Here is a 26,616-nt window from a genome sequence, read left to right as displayed (position 1 = left end):
CGTTACTCTTCTCTTTTTTTTTTGTCCAGTTTTATACAATCTGTTTCCCAACAAGTCTTCGAAACCAAGCAAACACGTTATTTCTGCTGACCTTCTGGTCTCTTGGAAATACCCGGAAACAGTCAGAGTTTACTTTCAGAATAATTCCATCTTTCCATGGTGACAGTTACCCTAACACAGATTAATTCATGATAACTTTTCTTTTCAACAATTTCTGATAGTTCACCTGTTTTGTATTCACTCAAATTCACTGTCATACATGGTTTCTTCATATTTTTCTTTTTCCTGTCCCACAGCTATTTCATGTCTCTTTTCCAATATATTTTCCAACATATTTGATCAATGTTCACAAACATCTTAGAGACAGGGAAGCAACAGATACTTTTTGCTTGTTTGCTAAAATGAATGGCAGCTGCCCACGCAGCTCTGAAGGGGTTAGCACCTAAATTAAAATTAAGTGAGAAAGTAACAACAAATTTTTCACTACAAAGTACAAACCAAGATGTTGTAGTTTAAGCCTAGAGCGTGGAGGAGCTAAATCTGCCACTGTACCAAAACAATATTTATCAATATAGCTATGATCCCTCCAGACTGAGCACACAGATCCTGGAACAGAAATCGACTTTCTATACGCTCTCCACAGACCCGCCTTTTGGCAATATAGATCTTGATTCACGCTCCCCAATTCCCAACCTGCTTTTTGCTGCATTTTTCTTCTTACAGCATTCATTACTTTGAATTATTCTTGCTATAAAGCCAGAAGGAATAATGAAAATATTTCATCTTTCAGTAATAAGTCCTTATCCTGCCAGAGTATCCGGAAGGCTGGGAGCCAGCCAGGAAGCCGCGAGCATTCCACCAGCACCACAGATGAGGATGCTGGAGAGAGACAACGCAGGCACCAGGACAAAGTGAATGCTTCACACCGTCCCCGAAACGATTCCATTTGCTACTATAATCTCCATTAAAACAGTAGTGAAAAATGGCTTTAATCCCTCTGGCGCTCTGACGACACCGTTCTTCTCTTTGGAAATGCCTTGCAAAAGCTGACTGAAATTTTACACATCAGGCAAAAGCTAAGTTTAATGAACCAAGCTGCGACTCACTCAATCAGCTCATTTAGACTCCTTTTCTCTTGAAATAACTCATCCCTAGGAATGCTTATGTTTTGTCTAACTTACTCCTCTTAATACTTTCACCATTGCATTTATGTTTTGTCTAACTTACTCCTCTTAATACTTTCACCATTGCATTTATGTTTTGTCTAACTTACTCCTCTTAATACTTTCACCATTGCATTTATGTTTTGTCTAACTTACTCCTCTTAATACTTTCACCACTGCATCTTAATTGATTCGTTATTAATCCAGTTTAGACTTCTGACATTCAGGTACAAGTTGCAAATACCGTATACAAATTTCTCAGCTGACTGAACTCAGTGGAGTAGGTAATTACATTTGTAACTGCAAACTTGATGACTCTGGACACTTACCACCACCCGGAACCGCTTTACCTTCAGGAGAATTCTTTGCACCAACGTGCTCACTCCCGGCCAGCGTCTGCAAGCCTGGAGTGACGAGTTCTCTAAAAATGATTACACTCCCTTGTCCACGATTTACCAGTTGCTGGTTCGGAAATCAAGTGATTTTTTTTTTTTTGCTTGAACCCCCAAATCAGGTAGGACCCCTCCGAAGACCCTCCGCTGGTCAAGTGGCGCCCCCACTCCCAGCCGGCCCGGGGCAGTCACGCCACGGGCAGCCCCCCCAGTCCCCTCCACAGACCCCGGGGGTGGGTGTCACCCCGAGGGGCGAAACGCGTGCCAAAAAACTACGAAACTCGTGGCCCTTTGCACTCGCCGGTGGTAGGGGCTTTTCTCTTGCACTGCTCAACCCCCCCCCCGGCACAAGGGGACACTGCCCACCGGTGTTTCTGTCTCATTCGCACACAGAGCCGCGGCTCAGGCGGGTACAGAAATAGCTCTTCTGAAATGGGCAACTCCGAAACCCCCCCCGAGGTCAAACGGATGGCGACTAAGTCGCAACCCAGTTGGCCAACATTTGCCTCTTTCAGCCCGTACCCTAACTTCGAACACAACTCTCACTTTAAAGCTTTTGGATTGTGCTGCTGTAAATCCAGCGTAAAAGGCAACTTTTAAACATTGCTTTGTGTCATTTCTACAGTCAGATGCACAGTTTCAGAGGCTGTAACGTTTATATGGGGGCAGATTCATTTCAGTTAGCTGGTGCTGTATCGAAAGACAAAGCACACTGCCAAATGTACCCAGAGGAATATTATATGAGATTTTTTCATTAGCTGGCGATATTTTTATCTCTTTCACGTAATTACTTGTATTTTTCTTATAAAAAGATTCATTATATTTTTTTATGTGGGGTCATTTTATAAAGGTGGAACAGGAAAGGTACAATTATGAGTAATGCTCAGTTAAATATTCATTGCATAAATGATGTAACGTAATATAATTAATGTGCTCATAAAACTTGCAGCCAAAATTTTCACAAAAATCTTTATCTATGTCGCATTTCGATCTATTCTTCCATTCATAAGCAACTGCAGGAGTTATATGGAGAAGATCTGATTCTCGGCTATGGAAGTGGACCTCACAGGAGGTTCAGAATAAGGTGAATTCTTTTTAAAATTATTTTTAAACACAGTAATGCAACACAGTTCTCAAAAAACTACAAATGCACACAAAGCAGCATAGAGAGCCTCTTAGAGAGGTTCCTGAGTACTTGGTGGAAAATGAACACTGCTCACAATAGTTTTAAAACAGTCCCACTCCATACATTATAACTCACATTGCACAACTCAGTAGCATTAATTATAATGGTAATCACATACACTGCCCAGTATAACTTTCTCATGCTCTTGCACGTTTGGTTTTGCCGCCTTATTTAAAAGATACTTAACTACAGTTTGTAAACACATCAAATAACCGGGAAAATGCCTTGCATTTACACTTGCTGGCAAAGCAAATGGGTCACCTGCCATAAATTATTTTCACGAAATCGTGGTAAAAATCTCATCAAAACCCTGGTCAGCTTTCTGAGAGATAGGAGATGGCGCTTACATGAAGGTTTATTTCGTGACCTTCAGGCACAAACTTCTAATCGCAGCCGAATTATATCCACGTACCAAGATCTGTATTCATAAATAACAGGAGTATCTCTAGCAGGTAAAAATTCATGAGTGAAAAGCAACGGGGCCAGAGGCACAACCAGATTTACACCACGATGGGTGCAATGGAAGAGGCAGCCCACTACTGCCACACCATTAGCGCGCGCTTCCCGCGCGCCGCACTCCTGCAACGACATACAGATTGATGTGCTCATCCGAGTTTATGACAAATGGGTAACATTATCTTCCGAATAAATAAAAAGCAAATAAAGGCAAACACGTTGCCATTACTGGGTCATCTGTTGTATCCATTTCAAATAATATTTTCTCACACTTTCGTTGTACGCAGCAGCCTTTATTTCAAAGTTGTTAAAGTGTCACATTCAGGAATCTCTTCCACTTTCAGTATTTTAAACCTTGCAGTGTAACTTTAAATTCATTAATGATTCTATTGGGAATCTATATTGTAAAAATAATACTTAATAGCTTACCTACTGCAGAGTAATTAAACATTAGCCAGGGCTAAAGCATTACATGATAACAATCACAAAGAGCTATTTACATATACATCACTTCACAGGTTACGAAGAAAACTCAGTCTTAGTTTTCAGTGGATCTCAAGGTAATTTATATAATTTCTAGAATATAAAACCTGTACGGTGTAAAGTGAAGCACCAAAGGTATAAATTACTCCATCATAAAGTATTGAATCTCTGTGTTATCCAGGCTTCAAAATAACAGAGTATGTTTAAAAGCTGATTCTGAGTATGCAAAATATCGTTATACCTGGGCCAAAATATATAACAAACGGCGAAAATAGCGTACAGGATATATATACACACGTCTATTTCATCTTTAACTATCAAAAATACTACCCATTCCCACTTTTAATCATACTGAAGGGCGTAAGGATTTTACAGCCTGCAGAGCACAAATCAGCCACACCTGAGAAAGCCGAGCACAACGCCTAAGCGTAACCAAATTAGATCTCAGTAATAACAGTCCGAGTGAAGCCTTTGTGTGTTTAGCTCCCAGTTGTTCTGGGAGGAGCTCTGGGTTCTGGCATAATTAAGAACAAAGTGAATGTAAGGTGGGCTAGGGTGATTCTCCATGGTTAGAAACGTTGTCCCCTCCTACCACTTTGTGCTATGAAGTCTCTATCTGAAGTGTAGCCCTACTGATCGGATATAAACTCTTCTGAAAACAGAAACCGCATTTGCATCTGTTAAATGGAAATCTTCAAGAAGCAAGTAAGTGATAAATTAAATACCGAAAAATCTGGTGTACGAAACAGGCCTACGCACCAGGCTCTAATTTTTGCTGCGTCCTCCCTTTGCCCATTTGACACATTGCAATTACCCAGCGGGAACCACCGCCAGCTAAGAACCACTAATTACAGTTTAAGCGATATCAGGATTACCCCAGATGGCAGCAGCAGTCCCGGTGCATGTTGACTGCAATGCAAGGAGTGGTGGCTCTACCCTCTCCCCGAGTGTCCCTTACTGGAGAGCTGGCAAACCCCCCCCCGCCACTGCCTTCAGACCAGAACAATTAAGGCAATTTTTCAGACAAGTTTGACCCACTGTCTATGTCGGAAAAGCATTCTTACAGTAAGTAAACGATCCAACACGTTTTTCTGCATCTTCCCTGAGCAGCGAATATATTTAGTTTAAAAAGCCCAAAGGGAAGATACATAGTAGTAGTTGCTTATCAGAATATTGGCAATATTTTAATAACATAGTGCCAAAGTCGTAAGTTTTCTGGAATATGATTTATTAAACTCAGCCAGAGTTTCTATTTGAAGAAAACAGGTCATCATGAATGATGAAAATATTTGTAATCTCAAAGTGTGGGAAACAGTTTACATCTTTATAGTAAACTAGGAAGAAAGTGGAACAGCATTTCAAAAAATAGCAGCCTAAAGCTCAGCTTTTAAGCCTATATTTAGATGCCTCTGGACAGATTCTCAGCTGATATAAATTGTCTGTTCTACTGACTTCAACACACTTAAGACAACCTGCGATTTTTGCAAATCTACTTCCTGAAACAGGATTTTGGAAGTGGTAAGGATGTTAAGAATATAAACGTTATTGAAGTCAATGGGACTAATGCTCTTAAGTCACGAGAATGCTTTTTGTGACTCCATTATCAGGTTAGTGGAAATAATAATCACTTTTATTCAACAAATTTCCCATCTGAAGAAAGGTAACGTTTGCAATGTCTGAATACCCTTCAGAACCTTTACTGGCTCGTTCCTGCCCAGACGAAAGTAAAGAAACAAACAGGGCCGTATCGGCACTCTTTCGACACTGCCAGAGCTGGAAATGTCTCAGTTTCCATTTTGACACATGCCAGAGCATGAAAATGACTCAAAAAGTCAAAATAATGTGTATTGAAATAGAGAACAAGGGCAAAATAGCTTTACCTGACAGTATTTCAAACAATAATTTGATAAATCACCAAAGATGCTTCTAAGTGATATATATGCCAGTTTGTATACTGAAATGATTATTTAAAAGGAATGCCAGTGTTCAGTACCCACACTGTATCTATACAAGAAGTGAGTCAGCTCTATTATTCTGCTTACTTTCTCAATTTGGAATAAAGTCTTAGCTACAGAAGGGCGTAAGGGTTGGAACTCTCTGCAGGTTGAGGTTCTTCCAATAGGCAAACCTAGTCTCTGCAAAACATCCACTATTATCTTATATATATTCTGCCATGGAAGAACCTAGTCTACCTCACTTCATAGCCTTTTAAAAAAAAATATGAATTTTATACTATTTTTATGATGCTGCTTAGAAACCTCGATCCGTGGAGTCTCCTTCCACACCGTCTCACCACTTTTAAGAAATAAGCAGTACACGTAAGAGGTTCAACGAATTTCAACAATTATGCATTTATGATCACTACCACAGGAACAGGACAACCTCCACATCTTCGCCCTGTTCCCACCTGATTTGTTTGCTAGACATTTAGTAGCTGTCGATAACTGGCACATTGATTTGGCGCAGATCTGCAAGGTAGCTTGGTAGTGGAATTAATTAAACCTTTGGCATTCCCAGTGCAGCGTTTAATATTCTGGCTTATTTTTCAGCTGTCAGAGAGTTACAGTATTGCTAGGTGATTGGCCAGGAAATAAAAGCAATAAGAACCTATGGCTCATAAAATTTTTTATTTAATCAGCTTATAAGATAAATAAATAAATAAACAGAAATCAATAAAATAACAAATAAAACTAATTAACTAACTAGACAGATAATCTGGGGCAGGGGGGAAAGGAACCTGTATACTCCCCACCACCACTTTATAGAGCTTCTACTTTCTATGTTTCTATCTCTAAATTTTGGGGGAAAGAAATAAATGGGAAGAAAGAACGTTAGAGAAAAAAGTCAATTTTTCACATTATATTTATAGAAAAAATAAAAGTGCACTTGGAATTCAAAGGATAGAAAAAATTCCAGTGTATGAAATTTCATAAGATTAAATTCTTCCAGGTGAAAAATAGGATTCTCTGTCCATCTCTCCCCCCCCCGCCTCCAAGTTTTTGTTACAATATATATTTAATTGCGAAGCCAAACCAGATAGTTTCATTATTTATGCACAAAAAAATTGTTTTCACACCTTCATGCATTATCCAGAAGGAAATACTTAATAGATGGCATCCCTCTCGTTTCCGTTTCTCTTCAAAATATTTTGCATGGAAAATTTTAGATGAGACTGACTTTCTATGCTTTTGAATTTTTGGAAGAAAATGTATCTTTTGCCCTTTATCAAGAAAGACATTCAAGCACTGATAGTGAAATATTATACAAAATAGGAAAGTTTATTTTACGTAGAATTTTTGAGAACCACTTTTCATGGAAGTAGAATGCACAGAAGCCCGGATGTAAATAATGGCAGTTAAAACCCAGAGATTCATTACAACTTGAGACGTTTGCAGAAAAAAGCAAAACAGGAGATTACTCGACATTATATTGTCGACAGTAGGTGAGTCTAAACAATGATTTTTTCAAGTAGAGTCTGAATTTTGACAGCAAACATAATTAGCAGCAATTCTCAGAAATAAGACTGTGCGGCTAAAACGTATTGCCTCTATTTCAAATAGTCATATTTTATTACAATCAAAGCCTAAGCATGTGCAACCGAGAACAAAAACCATTAGTTTACATTTTAAGATTGAAAACACGTCAATATAAAATGGCTAATTTTAACAATTGGAAAAAAAAAAAAAAAAACAAACAAAACGCATCCTATCATCATTATCATGGGAATAAAAGGACTTTATGGCTAACTGAAAGCAGGAATAAAATTACAGGTATGTAATATTTTGGCAATGCAGGAAGATTGCAATAAAACAACTGCGAACCGAGGGGACAGACATAACTGGAAAATAAGTATCTTTCAGCAATGTACTGATTTAGAACAACAAAGAACAACAGAACAATGCATGCAAACACCTCCAAAGGAACTTCAAAGCGCCGATCGACACCAAGAATCTCACCAAGCAGTCCTCTCATCTGTGATAAGCTCCAAGCTTACCGTCCATTTCTGGTTGACTCCAGCCAGTTTACCCAATAACCACCAAAATCTGCCTCCTGCAGGGAGCACATGTGGTGCGGCAACACACCAAGGGGTCGGCGCCGCCGGGACTGCGGCGCGTGCCGTGTCCCTCCCGTCCAACCCTCCCAGAATCTGAATCTGCCGGTGCCAACGGCGGGTTTTGTGCCCGGCGGCGTGAGTCCTGCCCACGGGGGGACCGGCCCAGGCGCCTCCCCCCACGCCCCACGCCCACCTCCTCCCCTCGGCGTGGGGCGAGCCACCCCCGCGCCCGCAGCGCTGCTCCTGCCTGGCAGCCGAAGGCGGAGGGACGCTTTGCGACCTGAAAAGGAAGAGGGGCCAAGGGACTGACGACCGATAGTCTGGGAACTCCCCGTTCCTGCCTCTCCCGTCCTTACTCGTTCCTCTGCGAACCACACACGGCTCCGTCCCTTGTCCAGGCAGAAATAGTTCTCCTCCAGGGTGCCTACCTTGACTGTGTGTGAAGAGACAAACACTAACATATCCCCCCTCAATTTCTTTTTCGTAGGTTAAGGAACACGTTATTTTTAGGACCCTTCCATCCAACACACTCTGCACTCGTTATTTTTCTTACCAGATTAGGGCCTTCCTTAGCTCTTCCACATTCCTCGTTTCACTGGGAGCTTTTCCCAACGAGGTCTCCCTCATTTTTTGTACAATGCCACAAACGCTGCTTTGGCTCTAGTGACAATACTTTGACAAAGAACATTTGGCATTGTCACGGCTCTGTTAGATCGATGACTCATCCACATCTTACATCCTACTAATACACTTGTGTCTCTTCATTCCAACGCGATCTCAGACTGAAGAACTCCTGATTTATAACATAAATTCCTACTAGTCCCTCAGTACATGACCTTGCACACCGGACTATTAAATTCCACCCAGCTTTTAATCGCTCTTGTCTTCAGAATTACATAGGTTCTTCCAATTTTAGAGGCTGTGCTTGAGAACTTGATCTACAATTTTTACTCCTCACAAAGCAAATCAATTCTGAGCCATAGCTGAAGACCAAGAGCAATCCTGTTTTTCCCAAACATCAGCTGCTAGGGACCCATCCCTCTGGTAATGTCTCCATTGTACATTATTTCCTAACAACACAGTATTGCAGAAGAACAACAGCTGTAATACCTTCTGTCAAGAAAACCAAAGAAGAGATGAGAAGCCACAGCTTCAGCTGGGAAACAGTGAGTCATTAGGACGAATACAACAAATACAAGAATTTTCTCATCAATTACCAACACCCACAGTTTCTCAGACGCTAGTGATTCACCATTTACAAATGCACTTTCTACAATTTCTCAGTTTTACAGATCTCTACCGAAAGAAATCCCACAAAAACCTTTTGCTCAGCCCAAACAGCTCTAAGAGCAAAGATCTTACTAACTATTTTCATTTACTCAAAGATTTCTGAAGAAATATAGGCAGCTTGCCTGGCTGTTTGGTGCAAGCAACAGCACAGTATTCTTTCCTGAGATAGGAAATGTTTCTGACTGCTCTCAGGAATTCAACAGGATGTTCATGCCCCAAAACATTCAGTTTAGGAGTGGCAGGTCTGCTGACGTTTGTTGCTGTCAAGAGCAATGAGTATCTGTGACAGAACCTAATTTCAGAAAATAAAAAATTCAATGCAAATTAATGAGCTTCCATAGGAGTAGTAAGCAGGCCAGGCTTAAATACAACTGTTAGATGAATTAAAAGCTTTTGTTCTTACATTTGAAGTGTTCTCGGAACGTTCCTTTCCCAACTAAGTTGTAAATTTCCCTACTAGATTTGTTCGAAGAATTGGGTGATTTCCTCCAGTTACGGCGGGAACCGGGCGCTGTCCTGACACAACCGCGGGTGCTCAGCGCGCGAACAAGCAAAGCGCTGAGCACTGGCGAGGGGCACCCCCCCCCCCCCCACGGCTCCGAGAACGCTTGGCCCGAGAAGTTAGGGAGCTTGGTAATTTAGGTCTGGGGTTGGGTTAACTCGTGGACGAGCCAGCCCGGGCCACACGATGTTTTAAAAGCAGAAAGTCAGAACGTGCTGGAAGGGCCCCGGACACCGGCAGCCACCTCGCGCACGGCCGGCACGTCCCCAGCAGCTGATTTAACCCAAGCCTCCGTCCCCCCCCTCTGCCAGCACTGGCACTCCGGCTGTCCCCCAGCTACTGCTCCTTCTTTGCTTAGTTCTTGCCAGGTTGGCTTCCAGTCTGTGAAATGACTAACCACAGACATACCACGTGTGCGTATACAGCAGGTAGATGTGTAGGTACATAGAAGTGCATATATATACACAGGCATCTATATTATGTATCTATATCTGTCTACATAAATACACACACACACACACACATAAAATGCATAGTTATATATAACCTCTACATATCTCTGCTTCCTAAACATGCCGGCGTAATTATGCGGTGAGACATTTTTGGCTTTACTGATTCCCTCTTCTCTCCTACAAGGGACCCTTCATCGGCCTGAATATCCGGGTTCCTCTGAGCACCAACGTAATGGCACGGCTCTCTGAGGGGTTGTTATTACGAAATACACAAAGCAAGTTATACTCAAACTCCCAGAAAGCAGCCAAGACGGAAATGAAAATATTGTTTGCGCTAATGTGAAGTCTGCCTAATATAACTCCTTCATCACTTACAAGGGAAAAAAACACCCTGAGAAAACAATGCCAGGGTTTAACCGGCTGCCCCTGGGTAGAAGGGCAACAGCAATGTATCCTCGTCAATATTCTGGATTTACATCCAATTTGAACACAAATTTTTGGTTTTCACTTATTTGGGGGAGAGTATCAGGCTGTATTTGGAAGATCTACTGCCTAACTTTGCTTTTATTGCAACTGAATATCCACAAAACGGGCACCGGGGCTTGGACCGCCGTCCGAACCGAAGCGACCAAGCCCGAAGGCGGCCTGGAGAGCAGCGCTGCCGCCGCACCGCTGCCGGCCGACTCATCCGAACCTGAAAGTTGTTTCCTACAGCGTAGGCAGCTCAAACGTAATTTCTGTATTTGTGCCCACCGTGAACTTTGTTTCAACTGGATTGAAAGAACCTTCCAGAAACAACTAATCGTTGGAAAAAGCTGACTTTCTGTACCAACGTTATGTTAAGACAGAAGTGCTCAGTGCCTGAACTCTCGCACATTCAGGAAAATCCACTTACCGAGCAGTTTATATCGTTTACATAACTCCTCAAGGAAAATTATTAAATGTCCCGTGGATCAGAGTGGTTGGATTAATCACACAAACTAGATGGTCGCTGTCAGACCCTTCTGTGGTTCTTGCCGGGCTGTCCAATGTTTCTAGCCGTTCATAAAGGGCAGCCATATGATGAAGTATAGGCCTTGGAGTTCACAGCTCCAACACAAACGGTATTTGGTAAACGGCCTCAAAGACATCAACACGAACACTGCTAGCCCAAGAGCTACATAACCCCCAGGTTAAAAAAAAAAAAAAAAAAAAAAAAAAAAAGCCTCATTGTACAATTGTACAGGAAAACCACACTCCAATCAGTTTGTACCAGAGGTGAGACAAAGCCACGTAAGCTGGAGCTACCGCTAAGAGAGCGGGAAACAGAGAAGAGGGTAACAGAGGTGAGGAAGCCGTTAGCGTGGGCGGGGAACCCCGCGACAGTAACGCCAACACCTGGCTCACCAAGCCGGGCGCACACACGCACTCGCACACCCCGTGGTGTTTCTCAGGAAAGCTCACGGACTCCTGGTTCCCCACCGTGACTTTAAAACAGGCAAACGCACCCGGCCGGTAGCTATGGCCCCCCCAAACCAGCCCCCCCCCCGGCCCCTGAACGCACGGCCTGAGGAGCAAGCCGGGCGCGGGCGGCGGTGCAGGGGCACCCCCCCAGCATCCCCACAGCCACCGCCGGGCCGTGGGGGCACCTCCGCCCCGGGGGGGGCACACAGGAGGGTGGGTGCCCGGGAGGATGGGTGCTGGGGGGGGGATGGCGCCTGCCAGCCCCTGGGCAGAGCCAGCCCGGGCGCAGGACGGGCTCTGAATCGGAACCCAAACCTACGACTAACTCGAAAGTTTTTTTCCCCGCAGGTTTGTGAGGCAAAAAATCCACTGCGGCGGGGTGTTTTCCATTTCACCAGACACAAGAGGTGAAAAGCCCGACTGCAACCACAGGTCGTGGCAGCCCTGAACCCGGGGACGCTGACACACGCACTGCCAACACCCGCACAGCCAGTACCAAACCACCCCCCCCGGCTGACACGGAACGACTCTGACAAACGAGCAGACTCGACGGTGTTGAGGAAGCGGAAGGAAAGGTGGAGGTGCTCCCGGGGAGCACCCACCTTCCTGATTTTGAGCAATTTCTCCCCGGTGCAGGTTTGCCACGTGCCGTCCCCAGGTGTGACCCTCGGGCTGCCCCCGTGCTCCCCAGAGATCGGCCCCCACCACGCGCCGGGCACGCACCGAGCCCCACTGCCCAGCACCAGCTTCGCCGGCGTTGGAGCTGCGACGAGGACGCAGAGCCCCGGGGCTGCGGTATGAAACGGCAGACTGTCTGTCTGTCTGTCCCTCCCTGCACCAACCAGCGAGTCACGGACCCACGTGGGGGAAAGGTGGGGGCCCGCGTGAGGAGACCTTCGGGAGGAGTCCTCCACATCGGCTGAGCTAGCTGGATCGCTGCTGGGGGAAGATCCAGATGCTTAAAGCAATACAGAATCCCCTGTCAGAAGGACTTGAGAAATCCAAAGCCAACACGGCAAAGAAGAAGGTACAGGAGACTTAGAAGACATCTTCTAAAAAAGATGGAAACGTGTCCAGAGAAGGAATATAGATCAGAATGGTTAACTATAAAAGGCCAGGAAATATCTTGAGAAATATTTGAAAATCGCATAAAAAGTACTAATAACTCCTTCTCAGGCCCCTCGGGAGCAGGAAGCCTGCCAGAGTCTATGGAGAAGATACAAAAGGAATGCTTGGAAAAAGAGGTCAGAGCAGAAAAACTAAATTAATTTTCTGTCTTCAGAGTTCGGGCAGGCTCCCGTGCTGCAAAGCTTACCCACAGGTGTGAGTTCAGACACACGCGTGTATGGCCCACGCTCCCACACAGCGCCTCAGCGCTAGGTGCCTGGGAAATGCATAACTAATGTATGTCACAACAATTTTTAAATCATTCCGGCATAACCCTAGGAAACTACAGACCAGTGACTGTGAGAACCGTGCCAGACAAATTAACAGGAACTCTTTTAAAGAGTAGAATAAGGGGATACACAGACAAATATGACACACCGGGGAAACTCAGCACAGCTTTTGTGATGACTAGGGATGACTCAAAATATTTCCAGAGGCTTTTGAAAGAGTCAAGACTACAACAGAGCTGGACAAAAAATAAAGTCTATCCCCATTTCCAAGAGATACCTGCAAAGGTCCTTCACTGCAAGTTCTCAACCTAAGCAGCTGTGTGAGCAGAGAAGGCTGAGATGACCCAACACCGGGAAAAAAAAAAAAACAAAACAACTTCAAGTGAGTGGGTGGAGGAGGAGGAGCGTGGGCTGGGGCACGTGCTGGCTGGTTGGTTTATAAATGACACAGAAAAGGACGTTATGGAGAAGAGGTTTACGGATACCAAGTGGGTCGGAGCCTGCCGGGGAAGGGTTGGTCCCCACCACAGAGGGGCCTGGGACCTCGGGGACTCCCCCCTCTCCCACCCCGGCTCCGTCCCTGACAGCCTCCCCCCGTCCCGGCTGGACCACAGCCTCGCTCAGCAGGACAGAAAACTGGGGACGACATCTCTCCGCCCTGAGAAATTACCCAAACACAGAATAATTAAAACGCCGAGCCACAAACGGCCTCGCACAAAACCCATTGAAGCTAATGGGAATCTGTCCGCTGATTTTAATTGCTTCATTTTGGGTGCAAAAGGACTGAAAACATCCCCAGCAATTGGAAATCCCCGCCTGTGGCTCCAAATATATATTCAGTCGGGTGGTGTTACAGAGCAGAACGCTGCGGAACTGCCAGGAGCTGCGGCCTGTAGAGCACCATCCCCAGCTATTACACAGTTACACGACATGTTGTCACAGCGATAAAAGATCGAGTACACTTTTATCCAAAGAGAGTAATAAAAATTATCTTAGTTGCGTCTTCGAGCCAAAAGGCAACTTTGTGATCTAGCTGGTGGCAGTGTTCAAACGTATGAAGCTTGATCAGAATCTCACAAACGCCCTGAAGCATTTAAGAGAAATTCCAGAGAAAAAAACAGATTTTTCTATTTTTTGTTGCACAAGTAAAGCTTTAATAAAATACTAGAAATAATTTTCAATAACAGTCAGAGATTTCCAAATATTTCTAAATGCCCCAAAGATCCTGGAAACCAGTATCAATAAACATCTTTAACCAAACCACACAAGAGAGGAAGTAAATTACTGATTTTCTAAAACAGTATTGTGAAGATCTGCAGACTAAACATACAAATCCTTCCAGCATGTTTAGAAGATTTGTAAACCTAGTACTATTTTGTGAGGAGAAAGCGGTGCTGACAGAAAATAGGGACATCCTGCAGCATTTTCGCTTGCAGAGCCACGTATGTCTCCAGCCCAGTCTGATACAGCAGGACAGTGTTATTTAAAATGCTTGGTACGCTTGTCAGAAAAAATCAGAAAAACCTTCAAAGCATTTTATGAACGGCGCTTCGCTAATTTTCTATCAGGAAAATGTCTGGGAATACAGTGCTATGTTTGGACACGGCTTAGGTGCCATAAAACTATGGCGATAAATTCAAGAAAGGGAAGCTCTCATTCTTGAACGCGTTGAAGAGGGGCACTCTGGAGATCCAGGCTCTGGTTAGAGAGCTGCCTTTCAGCCAACTACAGTTACTATTTACTTAATCTGATTTTTTGGTAAATGATTTTAGAACATTTTCCATTCAGTTACTATGGATACATTTTACAACACTCTCGACTGGTTTAGCATGAAATATAGCAGAAATAGAGCTATGGTAAACACAAAGCACATTTAATTCCTGTTTATGCCAAAATGCTGAATGTTTCCTTTAAAAATTCTTCATACATATCTTTTACAGCACCGAACAGATGAAAGAAATCTGCTTTTTTAATAACATCTTTTAAGTTGCACTTAACATGGCAATAGTACTGAGCAGAAGGTACTTAAAACAGTCTTACAGTACATTTCACGTTATTAAAAAACTAATTACAACATTAAAATTATTTATTTGCCTTCCTTTCCTTGTCTTTTCTTACATTAGAACTACTGAACAAACTACCAACATCCTCAAGTTATCATTCCTGATACACCTAATAACTTGTAGCATGAGAAAGCAAGCCTTTAAGCAGGTATGTGAAAGACCTGCATCCCCTTTTTCGCAAGTAGATGGTAAAGCACATTCTGATTTATACGACAGCGTTTGTTTTCCTAACTGCAGGTGGTTCTCCCGGAGACACGGTTTGCTTGCCACGATCCCCCCTCCCCAGTCGGCAGAGAAAATCAAAGCGCTGGCTCTGCAGCGCGCGGCTGTTTCCCCGCACAGCCCAAAGGCCATCCCGGCTCTGCGGTGGCCCAGTCCCGCACCCCATAGATCCTGCCCCGCACCCCATGGATCCTGCCCCGCACCCCATGGATCCAGCCCCGCACCCCACGGGCCCTGCCCCGCACCCCATGGATCCTGCCCCGCACCCCACGGGCCCTGCCCCGCACCCCATGGATCCAGCCCCGCACCCCATGGCTCCTGCCCTGCACCCCATGGCTCCTGCCCTGCACCCCACGGGCCCTGCCCCGCACCCCATGGATCCAGCCCCGCACCCCATGGATCCTGCCCCGCACCCCACGGGCCCTGCCCCCCACCCCATAGATCCTGCCCCGCACCCCACGGGCCCTGTCCCCCACCCCACGGGCCCTGCCCCGCACCCCATGGATCCAGCCCGCACCCCATGGATCCTGCCCCGCACCCCACGGGCCCTGCCCCCCACCCCATAGATCCTGCCCCGCACCCCACGGACCCTGTCCCCCACCCCACGGGCCCTGCCCCGCACCCCATGGATCCTGCCCCGCACCCCACGGACCCTGTCCCCCACCCCACGGGCCCTGTCCCCCACCCCACGGGCCCTGCCCCGCACCCCACAGGCCCTGCCCCGCACCCCACGGACCCTGTCCCCCACCCCACGGGCCCTGTCCCCCACCCCACGGGCCCTGCCCCGCACCCCATGGATCCTGCCCCGCACCTCACGGGCCATGTCCCCCACCCCACGGGCCCTGCCCCGCACCCCACAGGCCCTGTCCCCCACCCCACGGGCCCTGTCCCGCACCCCACGGGCCCTGTCCCCCACCCCACGGGCCCTGTCCCCCACCCCACGGGCCCTGCCCCGCACCCCACGGGCCCTGTCCCCCACCCCACGGACCCTGCCCCGCACCCCATGGATCCTGCCCCCCACCCCACGGGCCTCACTGTGCCCATCCCCGCTGCTTCAGACTGGTCGTTCCCACCTGTTTATAAAGGAGGTCAAATCCACCCCAGGAAGCAGGGTGTATGCCCCCGCAGTTAACTCCCTGCCACACGGGTTAACTCCTTTCTTTCGTTACACTGCGCACCCCTTTTCGGCTGGCAGAAGACAGCAGAAGCCCAGAAATGCAGAGACCTCCCATTTTCATCCCAGTTGATGCAAAACGACCTCGTCAACTTTCTCCCTCTTTATTTCATAACACAGCTGTCCCTTCTATCTAGCAGTTTTAAGGTCAGCATTTGCATAAGCAAAACCTTTTCTTTCCAGTTTGTCTCCGCAGTCCATAGCAAAGCCCTCTGCCATAGCAAAGAGCAGAGAACAAGCACACCCACAAATAATGTTTCCCTTGGTTGCAGGCGGCCGAGAACCTCCTTATTTTCAGGCTCACACGGTGGGAAAAGTCACCCTCAGCCACCTTCACAAACCCACCGCTGCTGCAACCAGGGGCTACTTACGCTTAGGCGTGAATCTGCCAAACGCTTGCCCAACTTGACAAAATTTCCCCGGTAAACACCACGTATCGCAGAAAAAAAACACCCTATTTTTATTAGTAACAATGACCCACAATCCCAATCTTGCTCTCACTGAACTCAGTAACAAATCTGTTATCCTCTTTAGTGCGATCGGAATTGGACCAAAACCAGAAAGATACTCTGATCAAAATTACCGCGCTGCGGAATTCCGATTCTTCAGTTCTAGCACACACGCGCGTCCATTTATTCCAACAAGCAGCCTCTGCCTGCAGAGGCTCCGCAATTCCCCTCTAAAAGAGACCGATGTTGAAGACACCGTCTAGAGGGCACGTACGTACTACAGCCTCTCAGACGCTGAAGACCTCGAAGGCGGCAAATCTGCTGTCCTGAGCAGGTCCCGTTTTTAAATGCAGATAAATGCCTTGGTAGCAGACTGAAGCTTTTTGTTTGTTTGTTTTACAAAATAGTAAACGTGGCTGAGAGCAGAGGAAATAGAAAGTTTATACCGAAAAATGTTTTCAACTGATACAACGAATATTGCCCTTAACAGAAAAAATAGCTTTCCTTGAAAAAAGGCAAGTGCTGTGGATAAAAGCCCACGGGAAGCAGAGAAACTGTGACTCTATCCCATTATAGGCAAAACGCCTGCGTGGGAGATTCTGATAAATGCATGCTTGCTAAAAAGGGTGCCCTTTTAAAACGAGCTAAATAATATGCAGTTCGGTATTAGCAACACTTAATAAATACAGTCTCAGTTATAATGGGGACATACAACCCCCGTTTCTAACAATCCCCAAATCCATGGATATTTTTTCCCTGGTGAGGATCCCTGTTACAGGAAGCAATTAGGTAATGCTGCTCTCAATACAAAACCGTATTCCTTGCTTTATGCAGTGCAACTTCCTATCTTTAGCACGGGAAGCGCATAGATTTGTTTTTCATTTCTTTACTGTTTCCTGTTCAAAATACCATTTAAATGCTGGTCAAATTATAGCAACAAATCGTAGCAGATTACTTTTTTGGCATATAGTACCAAGAAACACTACCAAATTGACGTTTCTCCGATATTCCAATGATACAGGTTGCTAACTAGCATTGTAAGCCACCAAACGCATCTACCTTCTGTACAGACCAGATGGGGAGATTGCTCTAGTAAGGTTACACCGAGTATGCTTTCAATACATCAGATTACTTCTTGATGAGAAAAATACTGTCACATAATCACTGACCAGGGTATGTTGCTTTCCAATTTTGTTTACATCTCATATTTTAAAATGTCACATTATAGATTTTGGATATTGGGTTACAGTCAGCTAGTATACCAATCTCCATCTTCCATTATATGCTCACTTTTTTGATAAAACCTTCAGCAGAATTTCTTTAAACCATGGAAAAAATAACTCATAACAGAAATGACACCATTGTATTGCTAACAATAAAAATATTTTGCACTTTTGGAAATTTTAGGTGAAAGAAACTTATGTAAATATTCAATCACTTACTTTGGTAGAGTTTTCAAGTGATTTTCTCTTAACTCCAAAATTCGCAATTTGACAAGTCTAGAAATATGACAGAAAATAATCAGTTCATTCAATGAATTAGCTCAGGAATCCATAAGAGTGATTTGAAACAGCTTATTTCAACAAAAAGAGTCTGCCTAATGCACCACAGTAGGATGTCCAGTTCTCGTGGGGCTGAACACAGCACAAAATGTATTCAGAACCAAAGAGATTCATGTAAGGACAGATAGCTTCAGATATGGACGTACCTGTCCTTCTCTGAACAATTCTGATTAACTTTGACATGTATCAGGCTTTCGTAGTAATTCTAAACTATTTTTATTCATTATTCAAACAAGGCAAAAATAGTAAAAGTCAATTTATCTCAAACATTTCCATACCTCTTAAAGGATAAAAGCAACTGCTATTTAGTTCGCAACTTTCTTTTGCACTTTTTGAGCACTGAATTCTACAACTGCAACCAGGCAGACCAATACTGCAGAACAGATCTCCGTTTATTTTAAACAGAAATAGGACACGCGCTGAAGTGTTGGCATGAATTAGAGCCCATACACAACGGCACTTCACAATTCCATATCACTGCACCAACTCTAACTGGCAACATTATTTAAGCCACAGCAATAAATTTCCTGAAGTAGAATAATGGGAATGAAGGAGGACACATCAGAGGAGAGATGAAAAAACTCATGTATTAGGGTTCCAGGATCTGGGGCAGTGTTGTCTAATTACCCGTAGAGCCCAGGAAGATAATTTGATAAACATGAAAGGATTTTGATTCATGTCATCCCTTTGCCAGTTCTTTAATCTCAAATTATAATCAATGTGGGGAGGAAACGGAAGAGGATATAAAACGAGAATGATGGAGAAGGTCATTTCCTCTTCATCTCAAATTGTACAACTCCACTCACGGAAAATGTGGAGTATCAAATCAACTGGTTTTTTGAGGTACGTCCAATACGCCCAGGACTGCCCAAGGGTGTGCAGCCAAGCAGTTCTGCATAACTCAGTTGTAATTGTATCATTTCTAAGCAGAGATGTCATACTACTAAAGCTTTTAAGCTCATAACTTAGTTTCTAAATGTGAAGAAAGTTTATGGAGGAACTTTATGATGAATTTCCACGATTTTATTAATACTGCTTTTCATACTACTCTATCTCTCCCGTCCAGGTCCTTTAGTGCCACAAGTGTAAACGTGTGTCTCTGAGAAAAGTTTTTAAACAATACAACAAAGCTTTAAATAGTCCTCTGCCCAGCACAACACCAGTTTTGTTCCATGGAACCTCAGGCTTCCCAATATTATGCTCTTTTAGAAAACTATGGTGTTATCTTTTCCCTACCAAATAAAGCAGAAAACATTTCAAGTCCTACAGTTGTGCTTAACCAGGACAAAAAAGAACAATTTTAAATGAGAAACGTGGAGAGACGTTTACATGATGCTCATGTAGACTCCATTCCTGACTTTATTCACACGGCTAAATGAGCCTATAACAGACTAACTGAATATTACAGTAGCAGAATATAGAAAGAAAGCACCAAAATTTGGAGAAGAGCAGTAAGTGAGATATAGGTGAAGAGCTATGTGTGGCTAGTTAAAAAAAAAAAAAAAAAAAAAAAAAGAGTATGGTAACGTAGAAAGCTTTGGAACCATGACCAGAATTTGTAAATGCTGATACCAAATAGATAATATAGGGGGAAAACAATAACAAAGGGACTAGGATAATTTCATTTAGATATGTACTTGTAAAAGAAAAAAAAAGTTTGTGCTTTCTGCTAAAAGATTCAGAATACTAGACATGTCCTTAAGGAACAAAGAATATTAGACAGAAGTACCAGCAAGGCTTTAGAAGAGCACAGTGAATATGAGCACTACACATCTGATAAAGTGCAGGGTATTTCATACATTTATTTTTCCTTGACGTCTGAACATGACGTCTGGTTCCAAACTGCAGGGGCAGGCTGTCTCAGGCTTTACTCCGGCATTCCAAACGCTCATCAAATGCAAACAACGACAATTTTTGTCCCTCCTCCCTCCTTCAACCCGGATTTTCCAAGCGGCGCTCCGGCTCCTCCGGCTCGCTGCCAGGGCCCAGCAGGCAAACGCGGGTAAAGCGGCACCTTCCGTTTCCCGGTGCCCCAGCACGCCGAGGCGCCCTCCGACACACGTCACCTCAGCATCCACTCTGGAGTGCCGAGCTGGTGTCCCCAGCTGAACAACAAAACACACACAGGGGTCGCTGGCTGGACCAGGAGAAAAATAACGCCCGGTGAATTCTGCAGCGCTGCCAAATGTTTTCTCCGTGAAGCCTCTGCCTCCTGAGCCGGCTGCCCAGCGGCACCGCCCGGGGGGCAGAGGGGCTCACCGCTCCCTCACCACCCGCAACGCAGGTAGAACAAACCTGGCATTTCTGCCAGACCCGCGCAGCGTGAGGGTCCCCTGGCTTCTGCTGCCCTCCTCGGTGGCCGTGGAAATCGTGTTACCTTCCATTCCCCCTCTCTGCTTCGTCCTTATCTGACACCTGTTGGCTTGGTTTCTGCTGCATTTATTTTTACTCTCATTCCGCATCCTTTCTGCTCTGCCGTCTTTTGAACCTTCTCTCTTGTTCTAGCTTTCACACTTTTCCTTCGGTTACTCCACCACGCTCAGCCATTTCTTTTCTTCCCTTCTGACTCACACCACTTGTTCTTTCTGTTCATTTTTCAACAGGCACGGACCATCCTGTTATTTTCTGCCCTTGCCACAATTTAATAACACATTTGATTAAGGACAGGCCTCTTCTTCAATTTCTATTTCTTCTCACCTGTTCCCTAAATCACCAAAGTGCATCACTTCATCATAAAATTCCTGCTGACATAACGTTCTCTCTAACAACAACCATTCATCAAAATAGGGCTGAAAAGCCAAAACCTCCTTGGTTTTTTGTTTTGCTTTGTTTTGTTCTTAAAAAGAATGCAGCTTTAAAATGAACCCTTAAAAGCCTCAACTGCGTTCATATGAAAGAGCAATGTGCTTTGATGACTAATTCTTACCTTCCAAAGTTAGCTGGAAGAAACTCCAAAAAGGCATCATTTAGATAGAGCTGGGTCAAATTTAGAAGTTGTGTGAAGCCATCTGGCAGCCTAAAAAAACAGTTAAAAGCTTAATGCTCACACCAAAGTTGCTATGGAAATAATAACAATGTATATTTAGAAAGAGAAAGATGACTTTATCTCTCACCTTCTTTTTCTACCCAAATTCTCAAGAACTTAACTTGTTACAGACGTTTCTGCCCCTTCTCATCTCTTCCATGTTGCTATAAACCACATGAAATGCAAATGCCTGGCACATCCAAGTTACATCAGCCTTTTCTCCCTTCCTAGATGAGGGGTTTAAGCCAAAGGTGTTTTCTTTCTTTCTCTCTCTCTCTTTTTTTTTTTTTTTTTTTTTTTTTTTAAGAAATAGTAGAATTTCATCCTTTCCTCTCCTTCACTCCATTTCATAAATCACGGGATTAGAACACAGATTTTTTTTGATACTCTTATTGCAAGTTTTTGGAAAGAATAAGGGTGCCTAAATCCCAACCAAGAGATGACGGTATGTGAGGCTGCCGCATGGCTTACCTCCCAAAATACATAAAGCACCAGCCCCTGTGCTTAAAGGGCTGCCTCCCCTGGACTGCTTTGCCAACACTTTCTTTACTGTGTGGAAAGACACCACATTTGTTCCATAGTACACAAACCTTTTCCCATATACAGCAACACTGGATTTAAAACAATTAAAAAGAAACTTAGATTAATCCTGCAAACGAACTTGATACAATGCCTTTAAATTGTAGTGTAAATTTTCTGCACTTGCAGTATACAAATACAAGCTACTGATACTCACTTAGAGACTGGATTGACACTGGCTTCAATAATTGTTAAACACTTACAACATTTAATATTTTCTGGAAAATCTTGAATTCCTAAAAAAATATTGAAAGAATTATTATACACACATAAAAACTGTTTAACTTGTTTTGTTCATAAATGAGTTCATCTGGCATTTTCAGATCAGACTTAAGCTATAACAGGAAGAATACAGACACCTAGTACTCTGGTCTAAAAGGTGATACTGAAGCACTAAATAAATACACCAGAACAGATATTATGCCTTGTACGAAAACTATTATGCTAATGCTTGATTTATATAATCTTCTAGAGTTAAATAGTGACATCATTTACACTGATATTTGTGCCTTTTTTTTTCTTTCCAAACTGCTTATCTATCTCTTCTTTGCTTCCCTCTCTTCTCAGGAGAACACACGTATCATCCTGAGAGTCTATAGGCCCATACTGGGAAGAAATTTTTCAAAATTTTCGAGAGTGCTTAAGGCTTATTGTCAAAACAAAGACACTTAAGTTCAGACATGCAAAGGTTTTTAGGCACATAAATATGTAAATGTGTAATCTGGAAATGCACTTCAGCAAATTAGTCACTGCCTATATAAATCCTGGTGGTTGTTTACCTGCAGCCTCATATGCTTAAATATATTACACAAGAGCCCAATTAGTACTAAGCCACTTTGGAAAGTGGAATGGTGCGTAAGTGCACTGAGAAACGGTCTCCCACTCCTATTTCCAATGTTTATTGGTCACAAGTCATCATGGTATGCTATGCTAAAGCAAAGTCTATTAATTTTTCAGAGAAAAATAAATGAGGTAGGTATCTACTCAGACTTCTCAAAAGCGTCAGACAGAAAAATAACACATAATCTAGAAAAAGAGCAAGTTTTCCAGAACACGAGTTTGTTAATCATTAGGAATCAAAACTTCATCACTGTTCATATTCATTACAATTCTTTAAAATACTTATACTTTTGATCTCTTACCATTTTTACTGATATCAAGTTCTTTGAGATTAACTAAGCTAGCAATAGTGGTTGGCAGACTTGAAAGGTCATTGTCTGGTATACTCAGTTTGCGTAAAGCTTGACAGTTGAACAGTTGCTGTAACATAAAAAGATACTTTACAGCGTTTCAGGAAAAAGATCAGTTCGGGATCATTATTTATACACAGAAGCAACAAATACCACAAAACTACATTTGCTACACAAGAAGTCAATAATCAAAAAATATTTTGAAAAGCCGTTATTTAAGAAGACACTTTTACAGGCTGCTCAGTATCGTAAACACCGCTTATACACAGTTGACAAGAATAACCAAAACAGTTGATTGGTAGCAGGAATGATCAGAAAGAGCTTTCTGTCAAAAACCGCACACTCATTGCAAACAATGCTTTGTAGGTACGTGATATTTCATATGTGCCGTATAAATTGAAATTTTTTTGTGACCTGTGGTAAATTAAAATATTTTATAATTTAATTTTATGACAGATGTTAAAATATTTTCACTGCATGCAGAAGAAATTTGCTATCTTCAAGAAACAAAATGCTTTGACATCATCAAAATATTGTGTTCTTTAAATTCCCTTCAGAATTCAGGACTCAATTCTAATTTTTAATTCAAATGCAACTTCTATAAAATAGCAGAACTTCCACTGCAAAAACAAATCCTCCTTTCAGCCTGAAGTAATCAGCAAATCAATGTTGAGAGCACCTGTTTATCATGGCTGTTCTCCTCAGGAAGTATCACTCCCATACAACACCTTACATATGTAAAAATTAATGAAACAACCATGCTAAGAAAAAGCATTTCACATTTAGGTACCTTGCACTGCAAGGGTAGAGGCGCCGTAAACCAAAAGGTCTGATAGCTTCCCCAAGCCCCGCGTGCCAGCACGTTAAGGGGGGACCCCAATACAGTCGCTTGGTTTATTTATCGCTGTGCTCCACACTCACCAGTGGCAGCACTGCGGAAAATGGACGGGGAAGGGGAAGGGGAAGGGGAAGGGGAAGAGGAAGAGGAAGAAAGGAAGAGGAAGGGGAAGGGGAAGGGGAAAAAGAAGGGGAAGAGGAAGAGGAAGGGGAAGGGGAAGGGGAAGGGGAAGGGGAAGGGGAAGAAAGGAAGAGGAAGAGGAAGGGGAAGAGGAAGAGGAAGAAAGGAAGAGGAAGAGGAAGAGGAAGGGGAAGGGGAAGGGGAAGGGGAAGGGGAAGGGGAAGGGGAAGGGGAAGGGGAAGGGGAAGGGGAAGGGGAAGGAGAAGAGGAGGAAGGGGAAGGAGAAGAGGAGGAAGGGGAAGGAAAAGAGGAGGCAGGGGAAGGAGAAGAAGGGGAAGGAGAAGAGGAGGAAGGGAAAGGAGAAGGAGAAGGGGAAGGAGAAGAGAAAGGGGAAAGAGAATAGGAGGAAGGGGAAGGAGAAGAGGAGGAAGGGGAAGGGGAAGAGGAAGGGGAAGGAGAAGAAGAAGGAGAAGGGGAAGGGGGAGGAGTAGGAGAAGGGGGAGGAGAAGGAGAAGAGGAAGAGAGGAAGGGGAAGGAGAAGATGAAGGGGAATGAGAAGAGGAAGGGGAAGAGGAAGGAGAAGGGGAAGAAGGGAAAAAAGGGGAAGGAGGGGAAGGAGGGGAAGAGAAAGGGCCACGCGTGGCTGCCCGCCTTGGCGGTCCCAACCCTGGTTTGCACCCCCAGCACAGCGTCCCCCACCCCCGGCACCCGCCACTCCTGCGCTACCCTCCGCGCCGGGCTGCGGGGAGCACCTGCCTCACCTCACCCCCTCTGTGGCTCTAAAAACATCGCTCTTCCCACGAGTGAAAAGTCACCAAACCCTGTAGGACTGTTCTGCAAATATGAATCCAGCAAATGGCACCCGAAAATTCAGTGGCTTTCAAAGAGCGACTTCTCTTTGCAGGCATCTCACAAGGGTTCTTCAAATATCTGTTCGAGGTTTACACCAGATTTAGTCTTACTTTCAGACTTCTGTATCAGAATAAAGTCTATATACTCATCTAGGGGCTATTTGAGAATGCGTAATCGTTTGATTGCCTAGATGAAAAACTCAGCCAAGTATCTGGAGAGGAGAAAATTAACAGACAAATGGCGTGCAAATGCCAACCTAGTACTTCACATTAAGTGAAATTTAGATCATTTTGAAACTGCATTTTTCTGCCGTAAATTTCTGTCATAATCCTTTAGAAACATCCTGCTTTTCCTTCACATAATCTATTCTGAGAAAACTAAGAGGGAATCACACCAACAAAAGTTGCTGGGAACGAGAAGCACCACAGCACAGTCACCATCGATTGGCACCAACCACGCAGGGGCCTTTTTACTGAAAGACGCTTTTCGAAACGCCTCCGGACCGACAGTTTTTTTTCAGGCTCCCTCTCAAACGAAGGGTACGTGTTCGTTCCCGAGGGGGGGACACCAGCCCCTCCCCAGCTGACGGCAGGGCCCGGCAGCCCCGCGGGAGGAGGCCCAGGGAGAACCACGTCCCAGGCCCATTTCTAGAGCAATTACTGCACCCGCTGGCAGCCAAACGGGGTGACGCACCTCTGCTTGCAGACAGTGTTAATAAAGGGAGGAATCTCTCCAGAGACCGAGGAATTCCTTTGCAATGCACCCGAGAGCACCTGCTTTTTCTCTTTTTTTTTTTTTTTTTTTTTTTTTTTTTTTAAGGAAGCACACCATTTTGGACAAGACTGGAAAGTTTCATAATTCCCAAGCTCTGGGGTTTGCTCTTAAAAGCTGCAGCCCCGCTGCCGCGCGAGAACGGCTGTAGCCCACGGTCAGCAGAGGGAACCTGCAGAGTTTTGGCGCGTACACAAACGACACCATGCTATTGTACCTGGCAAATGAACTTCCCAGGGCAGGTAGCCAGCCATGCCCCTGGAGAATTCTTATTTTAAAAGCCGGGGAAGGCTTGGAACTTAAAGTTCTGACAATATCTGAAGAGATCGAAGGCTTCTGAGCTGGCGAATGAAAAAGCGTAATAAAAACTATTCCCTCCGGAGTAATTTTATGATGTACTCTAGTATCAGAAATAATATAAGAGTGTGAATACAGGTATGTAGGGCAAAAATTGCCCACTTTTTTTTAACCACTGGATTTTCCAAAGGTGTCTTTCTCAGTTTCTAGTGCTTTATGGGGTTTGTTGTCATCATCATACTGGACGTCCATCCACTACTTTTATTCCGTTCAGACTGAAAACGAAGCGTTGCTAACAGTGCTGTGATTTGAGTTACCACAATGGGCTATTATTCTGCATTTCTCAAGTTCTTGCCTAGCAGCAACAGAGGTTGGCTTCCAGAATATGAAATTTCTGCTCTCTACTTTCCACAGGTGTAACTGTGAAATACATTGGCTAACGTATTGGGGAAAATTCATGTCAGGATTACAAAGAAATAACACTTTCTAGCTTTGCAGCACAGAAACACAATTTCTTATGGGTAGATTTAGAAAAAGAATTAAATGCCTTTAATGGAAACTCTAAGTTATATAGCAAATGCAATGCAAAAGAAGAATACAGTTAATTTATAATACCCACACATGTGAGCTATACATGAGGGATCACCTCAACACCG

General features: G+C 44.1%; 1 protein-coding gene across 11 annotated transcripts in view; it reads right to left on the bottom strand.

Moving 5' to 3' along the window:
* LRRC7 (leucine rich repeat containing 7) overlaps positions 1–26,616 on the bottom strand; it is a 190,083-nt gene that overhangs the window by 67,403 nt on the left and 96,064 nt on the right. For all 11 annotated transcript variants that reach the window (XM_042804008.1, XM_042803965.1, XM_042803958.1 and 8 more), the window contains exons 3-6: positions 23,035–23,152; positions 22,050–22,128; positions 21,215–21,304; positions 18,169–18,225 (exon numbers count right to left, since the gene is read on the bottom strand). In XM_042804008.1, the coding sequence (XP_042659942.1) occupies positions 18,169–18,225; positions 21,215–21,304; positions 22,050–22,128; positions 23,035–23,152 (344 nt within the window). The remainder of the gene's footprint in view (positions 1–18,168; positions 18,226–21,214; positions 21,305–22,049; positions 22,129–23,034; positions 23,153–26,616) is intronic.

The sequence above is a fragment of the Tyto alba genome, unplaced genomic scaffold, assembly GCF_018691265.1.
Source record: "Tyto alba isolate M040663 unplaced genomic scaffold, T.alba_DEE_v4.0 Super-Scaffold_1000006, whole genome shotgun sequence".
Lineage (NCBI taxonomy): Eukaryota > Metazoa > Chordata > Aves > Strigiformes > Tytonidae > Tyto > Tyto alba.
This window is presented reverse-complemented; position numbering and strand designations above follow the sequence as displayed.